Source organism: Lycium ferocissimum, chromosome 2 (assembly GCF_029784015.1).
Source record: "Lycium ferocissimum isolate CSIRO_LF1 chromosome 2, AGI_CSIRO_Lferr_CH_V1, whole genome shotgun sequence".
Lineage (NCBI taxonomy): Eukaryota > Viridiplantae > Streptophyta > Magnoliopsida > Solanales > Solanaceae > Lycium > Lycium ferocissimum.
The window spans coordinates 39683359-39697548 of record NC_081343.1 but is presented as its reverse complement, the minus strand read 5'-3'; the positions used below and the strand labels follow the sequence as shown (position 1 = coordinate 39697548).

Here is a 14190-nt window from a genome sequence, read left to right as displayed (position 1 = left end):
CGAGGTACTGACGTTGAAGTTGTACTCCGAAATCCTTGGAGGGCCTTTATTGCTGGCTGAACTTCCGGTATCGCTTCTGAACGAGAGCCCCCGGCTGTTTAACGGGCGCGCGTCCAGCTTGCTACCTCGACCTGAGAAGTGACTCGGGCCTTCCCTTGGCTTTTCCGACCTGGAATTTGATCGCTCCGGGTGCGAGTATGGCCTAAACCTTTCTTTAGATGATTCGGACTTCGCTTCATAACCCTTCCTCGGCTTCTCGCAGCCTCTGTCCGCCTTCAACTTCATCGGGGAGAGCTCGAACTGATCATCCTCTACCCGAATCTTCGATTCATACCGATTGTGGACATCGGCCCATGTTACTGTACCTCGTATTCCAAAGAATTCTCCTTCAACTTGACCGAGAAACCGAGCTTAGCATGTGAGCCCTTTCGTGAAAGCTTGCGCGGCCCATTCCTGCGGCACCGGGGTAATTCCATCCGTCTCCTCCGAAATCGGGTCACGAACTCCCTTAGTAACTCATCGTCCCTTTGAGTTATCCGGAAGATGTCGGCCTACGGCCGCACCTTGATGGCACCGCGTGTGCCTTTACGAAGCGTCGACCCAAGATTTCGAACGAAGTGATCGAGTGCTCGGGTAGATGGTCATACCACGTCGGCGCTCCCGACGAGTTTTCCCAAATTTTTTCTCTTAAAGAATACCGACTCAATTTCATCTTCTTCCATATCATTGCCTTTTATGGTGCAAGTATATGAGGTCACGTGCTCGTGCGGTCCGTGGCGCGTTGTACGGATGTGTCGGGCATTTTCGAACCTCTTCGGATCGGTTTCGGGGCCGCGCTGCGTGGAAAAGGCCTTTGATGTACCTTTTCGAATTCGGCCCCTTCGCAGCGCGGAGCCCGGTATCGGTCCACCCGAGAATCGTATGTCTCGACTCTCTTCTCGGTCGAATCCACCCGTTTTGCCAAAGTCTCAAGCATCTTCAGACCTCGGTGGAGGAACCGGCCGAGAATCATTACTCGACCATCCGTGGCTCGTTCCTTCCGCCCCACCGTACCCTTAGCCTTTTCCGGCCCAAATTCTTCCCCGTGTCCACTTTGCAACGGCAATCGCCATTCCTTGCTCGACATTGTCGCTTCTTTGTTCCGCAACATCTCGAAAATCGACGCAAATTAATGCCATGTTTGGTGCCTCCGGTTCCCTCGGCTTTGGGTCCGAGACAATGTAACGGAGTTATGAGTTCTTAGAGGATCGGTGGCCGGTAGGCGGCATTCTCTTGATCCATGGTGTTTTGTCGGTTGAGCCCCTCCCTCCGAGCTTAATGGGGTTCGGGTCAGCGAGATTTGGTAGTCCCCGTGGTTCGCTCCCCTCATTTTCTGCCACAATTTCGGTGTTATTAACGTGACCGGATTGTCCGACGTCAGCCATAGGCGTTACGATTTAGATGAGTTTGATAAAGATCAAGACTAAGAACTATTATCCTAGCCCCACGGTGGGCGCCAAACTGGTTTACCCCGAAATCGGATAATCAATTGAATTTATAAGTGGGTATAGGATATGTGCTTGGATCTTGGTATGTATGAAATGGAGAGAGTATATATTCAAGAGTGCTCTAGTGAAAATGGCTAATAGCGGCGATTTGTTTGCGAATATAATCGCGTATGGACAATATGGAGTACTTGATGGATTAAATCACACTATAAACTTGAACAAAAGCAAATTTTGGCCGAGTTAGAAACTGAAGGAAAGATTGTATATATATGATCTATTCTATTACAAGTGTTCTTGGAGAAGTCAAGGAAGCAACCCTCTCAAGGGGTGAGGATATGCCCTATTTATAGTGTAACTTCTTCAAGTCTCATGCAATTGTGAACCAATAAACTAATAATTTCAAGGACAGATCTGCATGATTTGGTGGGATTGGACTGACGGCGCCGTCTGACACACGTTTGGCAGGTAACTGACCGTGACAGCACGTCACTGGCGCGTAGTTCCCATTCACCGGTTATTCGGACCAACGGCCATTCGGGTTAACGGCCACGAATGCTCGAACCGGAGGATGCGGCCGTTTCGATCACGGGGAAGACAGCCTCGTTCAACTCTGGTATAGGCGTTTTCTCAGAAAAGGACCGGGCAGCATCCGGTGTGTTCCCGTCCCTCTTCCATCACCGGTTCACCTTACAACCGGTCGGGATCATATCCGGTTTTCCCGTATACAACAAACCCTAACAAACCCTAAAATTCCTCCTAAAGATAGACATACAATATTATAATAATATTTATAGCACTCACCCTTGATGTCTATTTCGATAGATAATATGCCTCATTAAAACCTTACTAGAAAAAAACCTAGTAGGAAAAATTCTAATGAAGGAAAAAAAGTACATATTTCTAATAATATACATTTTGGTTGCCTCATTAAAAACCTTACAAGAAAACCCCAGTGGGACAAAACCTTGTATGGAAAAAAGAGTACAACATGTATTAACTCCCCCTGATGAGAACTTCAGTCCAAATATTTGAGTCTTCGCATTCCAATCTTGTGCACCATCTTCTCGAAAGTTGTTGTTGGTAGAGACTTGGTGAACAAATCAGCCATATTATCACTTGAACGAATCTGTTGCACGTTGATATCACCATTCTTTTGGAGCTCGTGTGTGAAGAACAACTTTGGTGAAATGTGCTTTGTCCTATCTCCTTTTATGAATCCTCCCTTCAATTGGGCAATGCATGCTGCATTATCTTCATATAAGATTGTGGGTATTTTATCACATTTCAAACCACACTTTTCTCGAATGAGATGTATCATTGACCTCAGCCACACAACTTCACGGCTCGCTTCATGAATAGCTATTATCTCAGCGTGATTTGATGAGGTAGCCACAATAGACTGCTTCGTAGATCGCCAAGATATGGCAGCACCCCCACAAATAAATACATAGCCTGTTTGAGATCTAGCTTTGTGTGGGTCAGATAAATACCACAATCGGCATAACCAACAAGATCGGGACCGCAATTGCTAGAATAAAATAAGCCCAAATCGATAGTCCCCTTTAGGTACCTCAATATGTGTTTAATTCCGTTCCGGTGTCTCCTTGTAGGAGCACAACTATATCTTGCTAACACATTAACCGAAAATGCTATGTCGTGCCTTGTGGTATTGGCAAGATACATTAGTGCACCAATTGCACTAAGATATGGTACTTCAGGACCAAGAATTTCCTCATTCTTTTCTTGAGGTCGGAACGGATCTTTATTCGCATCAAGTGATCGAACAACCATCGGAGTACTTAATGGATGTGCTTCATCCATATAAAACCGTTTCAACACTTTCTCTCGTATAGCGCATTGATGGATAAAAATGCCATTTGTCAAATGTTCAATTTGCAAACCAAGGCATAATTTTGTCTTTCCAAGATCTTTCATCTCAAATTCCTTCTTTAAATAATCAATTGCCTTTTTGAGCTGCGCAGAGTTCCAATAATGTTTATGTCGTCAACATATACGGCAAGTACAACAAACTCGATATTACTTTCTTTATAAAAACACATGGGCAAATTGCATCATTTGTATAGCCTTCCTTCAACAAATATTCACTAAGGCGGTTATACCACGTGCGCCCGGATTGCTTCAAACCATACAATGATCTTTGTAATCCGATTGAATACATTTCCCGAGACTTTGAACTACATGCTTCAGGCATCTTAAATCCTTCAGGGATTTTCATGTATATTTCATTTTCAAGTGATCCATATAGATAGGTCAACCACATCCATCAAATGCATCTCAAGTCTCTCATGGACAGCGAAACTAATGAGATAACGTAACGTTATTGCATCCATAACGGGGGTATGTCTCTTCATAATCAACACCAGAGCCTTTGTGAAAATCCTTGTGCAACAAGGCGTGCCTTATATCTTTGTATCTCATTTTTCTCATTTCTTTTTCGCACAAAAACCCATTTATAACCAACGGGTTTAATGCCATTAGGTGTTTGGACTACGTCCAAAAACTTCCCGTTTGGTAAGCGAGTTTAACTCGATTGAATTGCCTCTTGCCACTTTGGCCAATCACATCTTTCTTGGCATTCTTTAACGTAGATTGGGGTTCAAGATCCTCACTATCTTGCATAATTCTTGTTGCAACATTATAGGCAAAGACATAATCCACATTTATTTCCAATCGATTCAAATTAGTCCCAACATTAATTGGATTAATTGATATTTCCTCATTTTCTTGAGTCTCAGGCTCATTGATTTCTTCAAGAATATCAGTATTGTTCAAATCTTGAATTTCTTTATGAGGTTCTTTTGTAGTGTCATCTTGACCATTTATTTTTCTTTTTCTAGGATTTCGATCTTTAGAACCCAATGGTCTACCACGCTTCTGGCGTGCCTTCGACTCATTTGCTATGACACTAGTAGATGGTCCTACGGGGACATCAATCCGAATTGGGACATTCTGCGGGGATATGTGATTTGGTAATCCTTTTCAAATCAGAAATGCGTACGGCATTTGATTTGCTATTTTACGCAAGTGAATAATCTTTTGAACCTCTTGCTCACAAATAGAAACACGTGGATCAAGATGAGACAATGATGAATTATTCCACAAAATTTCCTTTTTATTTCATTATTCTCTCCCCCTAATTTTGGGAAAATTGTCTCATCAAATTGACAATCCGCAAATCGAGCGAAGAACAAATCTCCGGTTAATGGTTCAAGGTAGCGAATAATGGAGGGCGATTCAAACCCAACATATATTCCTAATCTTCTTTGGGGACCCATCTTGGTGCGATGTGGTGGTGCTACAGGCACATATACGGCACATCCAAAAATTCTTAGATGGGATATATTAGGTTCTTGACCCAAAACCAATTGCAACGGAGAAAATTTATGATAGTTTGTCGGTCTGAGACGAACAAGTGTTGTTGCATGCAAAATAGCATGACCCCAAACAGACGTGGGCAACCTCGTTTTCATGAGTAATGGTCTTGCAATCAACTGCAGACGTTTAATTAATGACTCTGCAAGGCCATTTTGAGTGTGAACATGAGCTACAGGATGTTCAACTCTTATCCCAATTGATAAACAATAGTCATTAAATGTTTGGGATGAAAACTCTGCAGCATTATCAAGGCGAATAGACTTTATCGGATTATCAGGAAATTGTGCCCGTAATCGAATTATTTGTGCCAATAATTTCGCAAACGCCGAGTTGCGAGATGACAGTAGGCACACATGAGACCATCTAGAAGAAGCATCTATTAGGACCATAAAATATCTAAATGACCCACTAGGGGGTGAATTGGTCCACAAATATCCCCATGTATACGTTCCAAAAATTCAGGGGATTCAAACTCAACCTTTGTAGGTGATGGCCTAATAATTAACTTGCCTTGATAACAAGAAGGGCAAGAAAATTCATTGTTTAAAAGAATCTTCAGGTTCTTTAATGGATGCCCATTTGAATTTTCTATAATTCGTCTCATCATTATAGATCCAGGGTGTCCCAATCGATCATGCCAAAGTACAAATGTATTGGAGTCCGTAAACTTCTGGTTTACGACAGAATGTGCCTCAATTACTCCAATTTTTGTCCAATATAAGCCAGAAGACAAAGCAGAGAACTTTTCTATAACAACTTTCTGGCCAGAGACATCCTTGGTGATACCAATATATTCAAGATTCATCTCATCCATTGTTTTAATATGGTATCCATTTTGACGGATATCTTTAAAACTTAATAAGTTCCTTCGGACTTAGGAGAGAACATGGCATCCTTTATAATGAGTTTTGTTCCCTTAGGCAAAATTATAGCGGCTCTTCCGGAGCCTTCAATCAAATTAGTACTACCAGAAATGGTATTAACATTTGCCTTACCCATAAGTAAATGAGAAAAATATTTCTTGTCTTTGAAGATCGTGTGTGTGGTAGCAGAATCAATCAAACATATGTCTTCATAATTGGATTTTAATCCAAACTTGCTTTGAGAATTATTCATATCTTCAAATCACATACACAAGTAAAATATACACTAAATATTAGTAAAGTGGCTCATGCCAAAGTACACAAGCTCACCAATAATGTGAATAAGAATAGTCTAAATAATGTACGGGGAGCAAATAACATAATTAACATGGCAATCATAATTAAAAATTGCCAAAAGTACTATCAATGTACTTAACTGAAAATTAATCATAAATGAGAGTCAATGGAACACATACACACCATATATAGTACTTACTCTATAATTAGGAAAAATAAAGTCTTACAATTGTAAAGCAAATAGGACATATAAAATTTACATATGCAGCATTCTTGAATCACGTGAGATTCTTTTCTTTTCCTTTTCTTATTGTAAAGAAAATAGGATATATAAAATAAAGTCTTACAATATTAGTTTAATATAGATAACAATTGAGAAAGACATGTTTTAACCTCTAAATGGATACAAAACTTAACTTTTAACAACTTATTTTAATTGAAAAAAAATAATACCACTCACAATGGGAGGTGTATTCATGCTCAATGTCATTTTCAAAGAATCATTTATTAACGTATCATTTTTTATTTTTCCGTTATCATACCCTATTTTTATCACCACCATGCCGTAATTTAATAGAAATAAAAAAAAATCATCACCATCATCTTTAACCCACACCCACCACCACCACCATCATCTCCCCACCAATATCCAAAAGAAAAAAAAATCACCACCACCATCTTTAACCCAATTTTCTAGTAAATTATCTGACAAAGAAGTATAAAATACCCACATCCACAACCACCACCATTTCTACAAATTTACCACCATTAGTCTCATTACACTCAAAGGCCATTATTAGTATTATTATTAACAAACCCATTTCTTCCATAACTTTATTTTTGAATCTAAATCAAGTGGAAAAGAAAAAAATGATGAGAATATAGAGAGAAAAAAGGGATTTGTGAAGAAGAAAAGCATTGGGGCAAGGGGTGGGTCACATGATTGAACCAACCAAGAAGCCAGGATAAATCACATTAAACATAATAACATGCATGGAAATTACTACATTAAGCAAGTCTTTTTTTTTATTTTTCACTCTCTTAATTTTTTATTTTTTTATTTTTTTGCCACGTATGCAAATACTAAATAATTGAAACGTAATTGTAAATTTAGTTGCTAAAGTGAGTTTTCACTGAAACACATGCTTTTCCCTATACAGCATATATAATCACGTCACACATTAGATTATTTTCCTTTGTTTTTACTCTTAAAATAGGTATAACAGTGACCTATACAAATTAGTACCACCAGCAATGGGAAAGAATAACATGAAATAACATATATGTGATTTCTTTAATTGCCAACGACATTTGCTGGGTATTAGAATATTAACTTTAGACATGGTCTGTACAAAATATTAACCTTAGACATGGTTTACACGTAATAATTCAAATGGTCTCTTGGCAACAAAAATAAACGTCCTCTGCCTTGTTAATAAGCAAACTAACTTCAATATTAAACCATTATTTAATCAAGACAAATAGATTAAAATTTTGTTAATAACTAACAATAACAATGGGACTAGATCTAAAATTAATACTAATTGAAAGACTAGTACTCATGTAAACAATTACTTTTACATGATCTTTTATTCACTAACTTCTATGACTAGCAAAAATTAAAATAAACAACTCAATCATCTCTAACCACAGAACCATCACCAATCAAGTGATCTATCTTTCCTTCAGGGTGCTCAAAGAAATCTGCTACATCCAAGTGTGTGATGTCAATTTGATTTTCAGAGATAAAATTAGCTTCGGGATTTTTCTCTTTTCTTTTAATTGATGCCTGATAAAGCTCAACCAAGTGCTTCGCCGTACGACAGGTACGTGCCCAGTGTCCACTTCCACCACATCGATAGCATTTATTTTCTGAGCCACGTGCTTCTGGCACTTCATGCCTATCATCCTTCTTTTTCCCCTTTTGGTGGTGATTTTTCTTTGAAGAGTGATTAACACCAGGAAAATAATTTCTTCTTTGACCATTATCACGACCACGACCACGACCATTATCACGACCACGACTATTATCATGACCACGACTGGGGCCACGACCTTTTCCACGCCTAGAGTAGTGGGCATACACCTCATTCACTTCGGGGAGTGGTGCAGCGCCAGTAGGTCGATTCTCGTGATTTTTCATCAATAAATCATTATTTTGTTCAGCCACAAGAAGATGAGCAATCAAATCACAATACTTTGTGAAACCTTTCTCTCGATATTGCTGCTGCAGGAGCACATTCGAGGCATGAAAAGTGGAGAACGTCTTTTCCAGCTTATCAGAATCACTAATTTTTTCTCCACATAGTGTCAATATAGAAGTAATTACGAACATCTCGAGTTATACTTCATAACCGATTTGAAATCTTGTAGCCTTAGATTGATCCATTCGTGTCGTGCTTTTGGGAGGAAGACCATCTTCGTGTGGTCATACCTTTCTTTCAAGTTTTCCCCATAAAACGAGTGGATCCTTAATAGTAAGATATTCAATTTTCAGGTCCTCATCAAGATGATGACGCAAGAATATCATAGCCTTGGCATTTTCTTGGTTGGATGCTTTATTATTTTCTTTAATGGTGTCTCCAAGACCCATAGCATCAAGATGGATTTCAGCATCTAGCACCCATGATAGGTAGTTCTTGCCCGAAATATCAAGGGCAACGAACTCGAGTTTTGTAAGGTTAGCCATAAAATAGAGAAGAATAAAAATAGTACCTTAGCCTTCAAAAATTTCTTGAGACGGTAGAGTCTCGTGCTGATAACGTGTTATAAAATAATAAAGCAAAGAACAAGAATAATTGTAGAGAAAGAGAGAAGAGGGGAGAGTTCTTATTTCTCTTGAGGGATGAAATACAATGAAGAGAACCTCTCTATTTATAGGAGAGAATTGACTTGGTGCCAAAGTCACAAACCCTAACAAACTCTAAAATTCCTCCTAAAGATAGACATCACAATATTATAATAATATTTATAACAAAAACATTTTTTTTCAAAACAAAATTAATTTTTTTTTTGGGAGGGGGGGGGGCGTGGGCGTGGGCGTGGGGGCGGGGTGGGGGGTGGGGTGGTGCAAAAAACAAAAAAAAAATTCAAAACCTTTTTTTCAAAATAAAATTAATGTTATTTTTCGAGGGGGGGGGGGGTGCAAAAAACCAAAAAAAAAAAAAACTTTTTTTTTCAAAACAAAACTAATTTGGGCGGGGGGGGGGGGGGGGGGGGGGGAGGGCAGGGTAGGGTGGTGCAAAAAAAAATTCAAAACATTTTTTTTCAAAACAAAATTAATTTTTTTTAGGAGGGTGGTGGGGGTGGAGTGGTGCAAAAAACCAAAAAAAAAAAAAAGACAAAACTTTTTTTTTCAAAACAAAATTATTTTTTTGGGAGGGGCGTGGGGGAAGGGTGGGTGGGGTGGGGTGATGCAAAAAACCAAAAAAAAAAAAAAAATTGAAAACTTTTTTTTTCAAAACAAAATTAATTTGGGGGTGTGGGGCGGGGGATAGGGCGGGGTGGTGCAAAAAACAAAAAAAAAAAATTCAAAACTTTTTCTTCAAAATAAAATTAATTTTCTTTTAGAGAGGAGGTGGGGTGAGGGGCAGGGTGCGTGGGGGTGGGACAGGAATGGGGTGGCGTGGTGCAAAAAAAAAAAAAATCAAAACTTTTTTTTCAAAACAAAATTAATTTTTTTCTGGGAGGGGTTGGGAGTGGGAGTGGGGTTTGATTGCGGGTGAGGGTGGGGGTGAGAGTGGTTGGGGGTGGGGTGGGTGATTGGTGGAATGCACTTATAGACTTGTTTTTCCTATTTTTATTAGGGAAGTTATTTTCTCCATTTTTGAAGAACTTATTTTCCTAAAGAAAATATTTTTCAAATTTTTTGACTAAACAACATGGAAAAATTTAAAAACATTTTCCGAAAAATGTTTTCTTCCGTACCGAGCACACCCTAAGTCCACACCTCCACGGCTATATCAACAAGGATCTTTTAGCCGTGATATTGGGCACGCTGCTGCTGAGACCTACTTGATTACTTGGCTTAGTTTCAAGCTTCTTAGACATCTCGGGTACCCCCTATTTACTTTCTTCATCTTCTTTATTGCTCTGTTATCATATTTAAATAAATTGTGTTACTTGTCAATTTATAATTTTGAAACAGGCTCAAATAGAATGAAATGGGTATGGAGGCTAGGGTTCATTTTCCTCAGTTGTATCGGATGCTACTGGTCTCTGCTTTGAGCGATTCCATTGAAATAGGAAATTTGAAATAGGAGGCTATAGCTCATAAATATTGTTTTTCGCGTGCAAATCAACATGAGTTGCAACGAGGATTTCAAGATTCTGTTAATTACTGTTAGCTTTGTTTTGAATCCTTTGTGTTATTGGTACATGACTAAGGCCTCATTTGTTTGCATTTATTGGAGGTCTAAATCTGAATGGTTCGGACTTTAAGTCATTAAGTGCATTTGTTTGCATTAAGATCTCAGCACTTATTTCTGAATAGGTCTTAATCATTAAGATCTTGAACCAAGTCTTAATATCATTAAGAGGTATTTTTATATAGAACTTTTTTATCACCAGTTCCAACCTCAACCCCAACCCTCCATGTCAACCCTTTGACCCCACCCACTCTCCACTCCAACCCCACCCCACCACCCACTCCCTCCACTCCAACCCCCACTCCCTACCACCCCACCCCCCACCAATCCGAATCCCACCCCACACCACCCACCCCCACTCCCTACCACCAACCCCTACCCTACACCGCCATCCCCACTCCTCACTATACCTCCTCCCACCACCAACCCCACCCCCACTCCTCACCAACCCCGCCCCCACTATCTCCCACCCCTCAGCCCAACCACCCACTCACCTCTCCACCCCTACTCACCACCCACCACTATTACAAAATATCTCCACCATTACTAGTGAACATAAATGTTTTATTTTTTTAATCAAATAATATTTTAGTTTATTAAATTTGTACTTATTTTCTACTATTTAGTTACTTTTTAATTTGAATTGTATATTTATTATATTTAAATAAATACATTATGCACATTTAGATATTGAAAAACAATCAGTCTTAATCATTCAGTGTTCAGACCTAGAGACAACATCTTAATCATTCAGATGTGCATTCAGATTCAGACGTCTTACTCTTTATGAAAACAAATGAGGCCTAACATTAGTTGGATATGGAATTTTCTTGTTGCTAAGTTTATAAAATTATTTGCACCACTTTTTTAATGAGGGAATATATCTGTTCTAAATCTCAAAGTTGAGGAGTATATTTATATCTTTGCCCTGTAGGATTTACTGGTCAAAGCCCAAGTACTTACCTTTGTGGAGAAAGTTGAAATTACCACAAAAAAAACAATATAAAAGACCGGTTCATCTGGTCGTGGACACCAGATCACACAACAGAGAAGGGAATAAAAATCAGTTCGCATATGGTTGGAGACTCGTGTTGCAAAATTAACCTAAAAGAGTTCGTATAATATATTAAAAGATGAAAGTAAGAATAATAAAGGAATAAAGAGAGACAACAGATGGGAGCATTTTTTATTTCTTCCAAGTATCAAGTGTCTTCAAGTGTGTATCCATATCACATCCTATACCTCTATTTATTATTAAATAGAGGTGGAGTTACAAAAAGGAATTCTTAAAGATGACATTAACCAATTGACATCATGAGAAAGTTATGGAGAAATATGGAGGTGTGAGAATTACTGAAAAAAATTATACAATGGTAAGGAAGTAGTGGAGGATTAACTATACATCATGGAGAAGACTAGTGGACATTCGTATTATCTACTCCCTCCGTTTCAATTTATGTGAACCCATTTGACTGGACACGACATTTAAGAAAGAATAAAGACTTTTAAAACTTGTGGTTCAAAATAAGTCTTGAATATTTGTGTGGTTGTAAATCATTTCATAAAGGCCCTGTTTGGACATGGTTTGAAACCATGTTTGGACATGCAATTTGGATATTTTAAGGAGTATTTTCTCTTATTGACATAAAAACCCCACAAGTTGTGAAAACTATCAAAACATTCTCAATTCTTATATAATCTTACCAAATGAGCAAGTCATAGTTCATAACAAAATTAATACGCTAATTTATAACAACCGACTCAAAATTAATACTGGAAGACCTTTCTAAAAATACAGCATCAATTGATCAAATTTTAGTTTAATAAATAAAATTAAACTATGGGTTTTTTTTTTTACAAAATTAAAATGTTGGTAGACATAAATAAAATTTGGTAGAAGTTAATGAGATTGGTAAATGATTGATGGGGGTAATTGTTAAAAATATCTACCAACTTTTGGGTTTTTTTTTTACAAAATATAAACTTATGGGTTAAATTTTATATTTAAAAAAGTTAAAATCATGATTTCAAACGCATGTCCAAACGCTAGTTTGAAACCATGACATGGCCAAACGCCTACAAAGTGAAATTATTTTTTGGCATACACTAAAAGGAAAATAGATCCATATAAATTAAAACAGAGGGAGTATTACATTTGCAACATTGAGAATATTTTGACAAGATTTTTCACGTGTCAATTTGGATTGCATATAAATTAAAATAGAGGATTGTATTATATTTACAATATTGAGATATTTCCCCTACAAAGCGCATTTTTGCAGATGGACGAGGAAGGAACCATAGTAAACAAGACTTTAGATTGCATATTAACACCATCTTATGGGTCATTTTGTGCTTAAATAAGTCCAAAATTAATTGAATTCGTTTGAACTTAATAATTGAGCGGGTCAATTCGGATTGGACGGATCACCTTTTCTCGGCTGATTTTGCTCCCCTACCTAAAGCGTGCCCATTTTTGCAGATGGGACAGGAAGGAACCATAATAAACAAGACTTATTCTGGACTTGGACGATTAGGACGTTTGCAGCAGTCAATTATATGAGAAAACTTCCAGAAATTGAATCTATCAATCTTTAAGCAATGTGTACTAGAACTAGCTAGAAGTGATGGTGGTCAAAAATATTTGTTATTCTTGATGTGACGTTGAGTTTACTTAACAATGACTATCACGCGAACCACAAATACCCCTACGGCCTACACAACACATAGTATTTGGACAGTTGTTACAAATACACCTAATAATCTTTTTTTTTTTTTTTGGTCATAATAATTTTTGGCTTGAACCATGTATAATAATAACAATAAAAATAACTGTGCATTTGAATTCCTCGAATTAATTGGCTAGAATTATATGTAGTCAAATAATTTAAAGAACATATCTATATTTATATAAGTTTATACTACTAGAAGGCAATCAACGAAAAGGGTTCAAATGAATTTTCCAAATCGGAAAATTATATTGGTTCAATATAATAAAAACAAAATTTATTATAAATAAAAAAATATTGTATATAAATAAATAATCTAATTTCCTTTAAGAGAATTTTCTAATTACATTAATGGTAATGATGGTCAAAGAATTGTTGTAGACCATAGGTTTGAACCAGCTATGATTTATAATAAATATAGTGGTAATCGTTACTCACAAATCTTGATACTCTGTATAATACCATTAACTAGAGAGAAGTACTACATCCTTCTCAAATTATCTATTCTAATTCTTTTTTATACCATTTTTTTTTTATTATATTACCCTTTCTTTAAAGTATATCTTAAAATATAATCGTTCTTCATTAAATAATTACTTTATTTATGTATCGTCTCTCATAATTGACGTATTTATAGTTTTCAAGAACAATCATTACTAAAGTTAAACGGGGAAAATAATACCTAATTTTATTTTGAATTTTTAAAATAACAATTAATTTAAGACAAATATTTTTAAAAATCACAAGGGAGTAATAAATACGCTAACACTAACCTGGCAGTCATAAATCTTGATAATAAATACTATAAAGCTAACACTAACCTGGTAGTCATAAATCTTGATACTATTTTATAGACCATTAGCTATAAAGTAGCTATAAAGTAGTCATAAATCTTGATAATATTTTATACACCATTAAATACAATAATACTCCGTACTCACAAAACGTATAAAGTTTTTTTTTTTTCTTTTCATTTCACCATTTTCATGGTCATTTTAACAGTCGAAACAAGTAACCGTTACCAATTGATGATCAAATTGTCAACTGAATT

The 14190-nt window shown here is 37.2% G+C and overlaps 1 protein-coding gene across 1 annotated transcript; it reads right to left on the bottom strand.

Moving 5' to 3' along the window:
• Nucleotides 1-7676: 7676 nt before the first annotated feature.
• On the bottom strand, nt 7677-8732 carry LOC132047581 (uncharacterized). The gene is made up of 2 exons (XM_059438607.1): nt 8478-8732; nt 7677-8270 (listed from the first exon to the last, which is right to left on the bottom strand). The coding sequence occupies exons 1-2, from the start codon at nt 8730-8732 to the stop codon at nt 7677-7679; spliced, it is 849 nt and encodes a 282-aa protein (XP_059294590.1).
• Between the last annotated feature and the right edge of the window lie 5458 nt (nt 8733-14190).

What these genes read in the sequence shown, in the direction of transcription:
- LOC132047581 (XM_059438607.1), bottom strand. Translation starts at nt 8,732, where the DNA reads ATGGCTAACCTTACAAAACTCGAGTTCGTTGCCCTTGATATTTCGGGC. An exon ending in GGGGAAAACTTGAAAGAAAG is followed by an intron (nt 8,271 to 8,477) that starts GTATGACCACAC and finishes GTGCTCCTGCAG; the next exon opens with CAGCAATATCGAGAGAAAGG.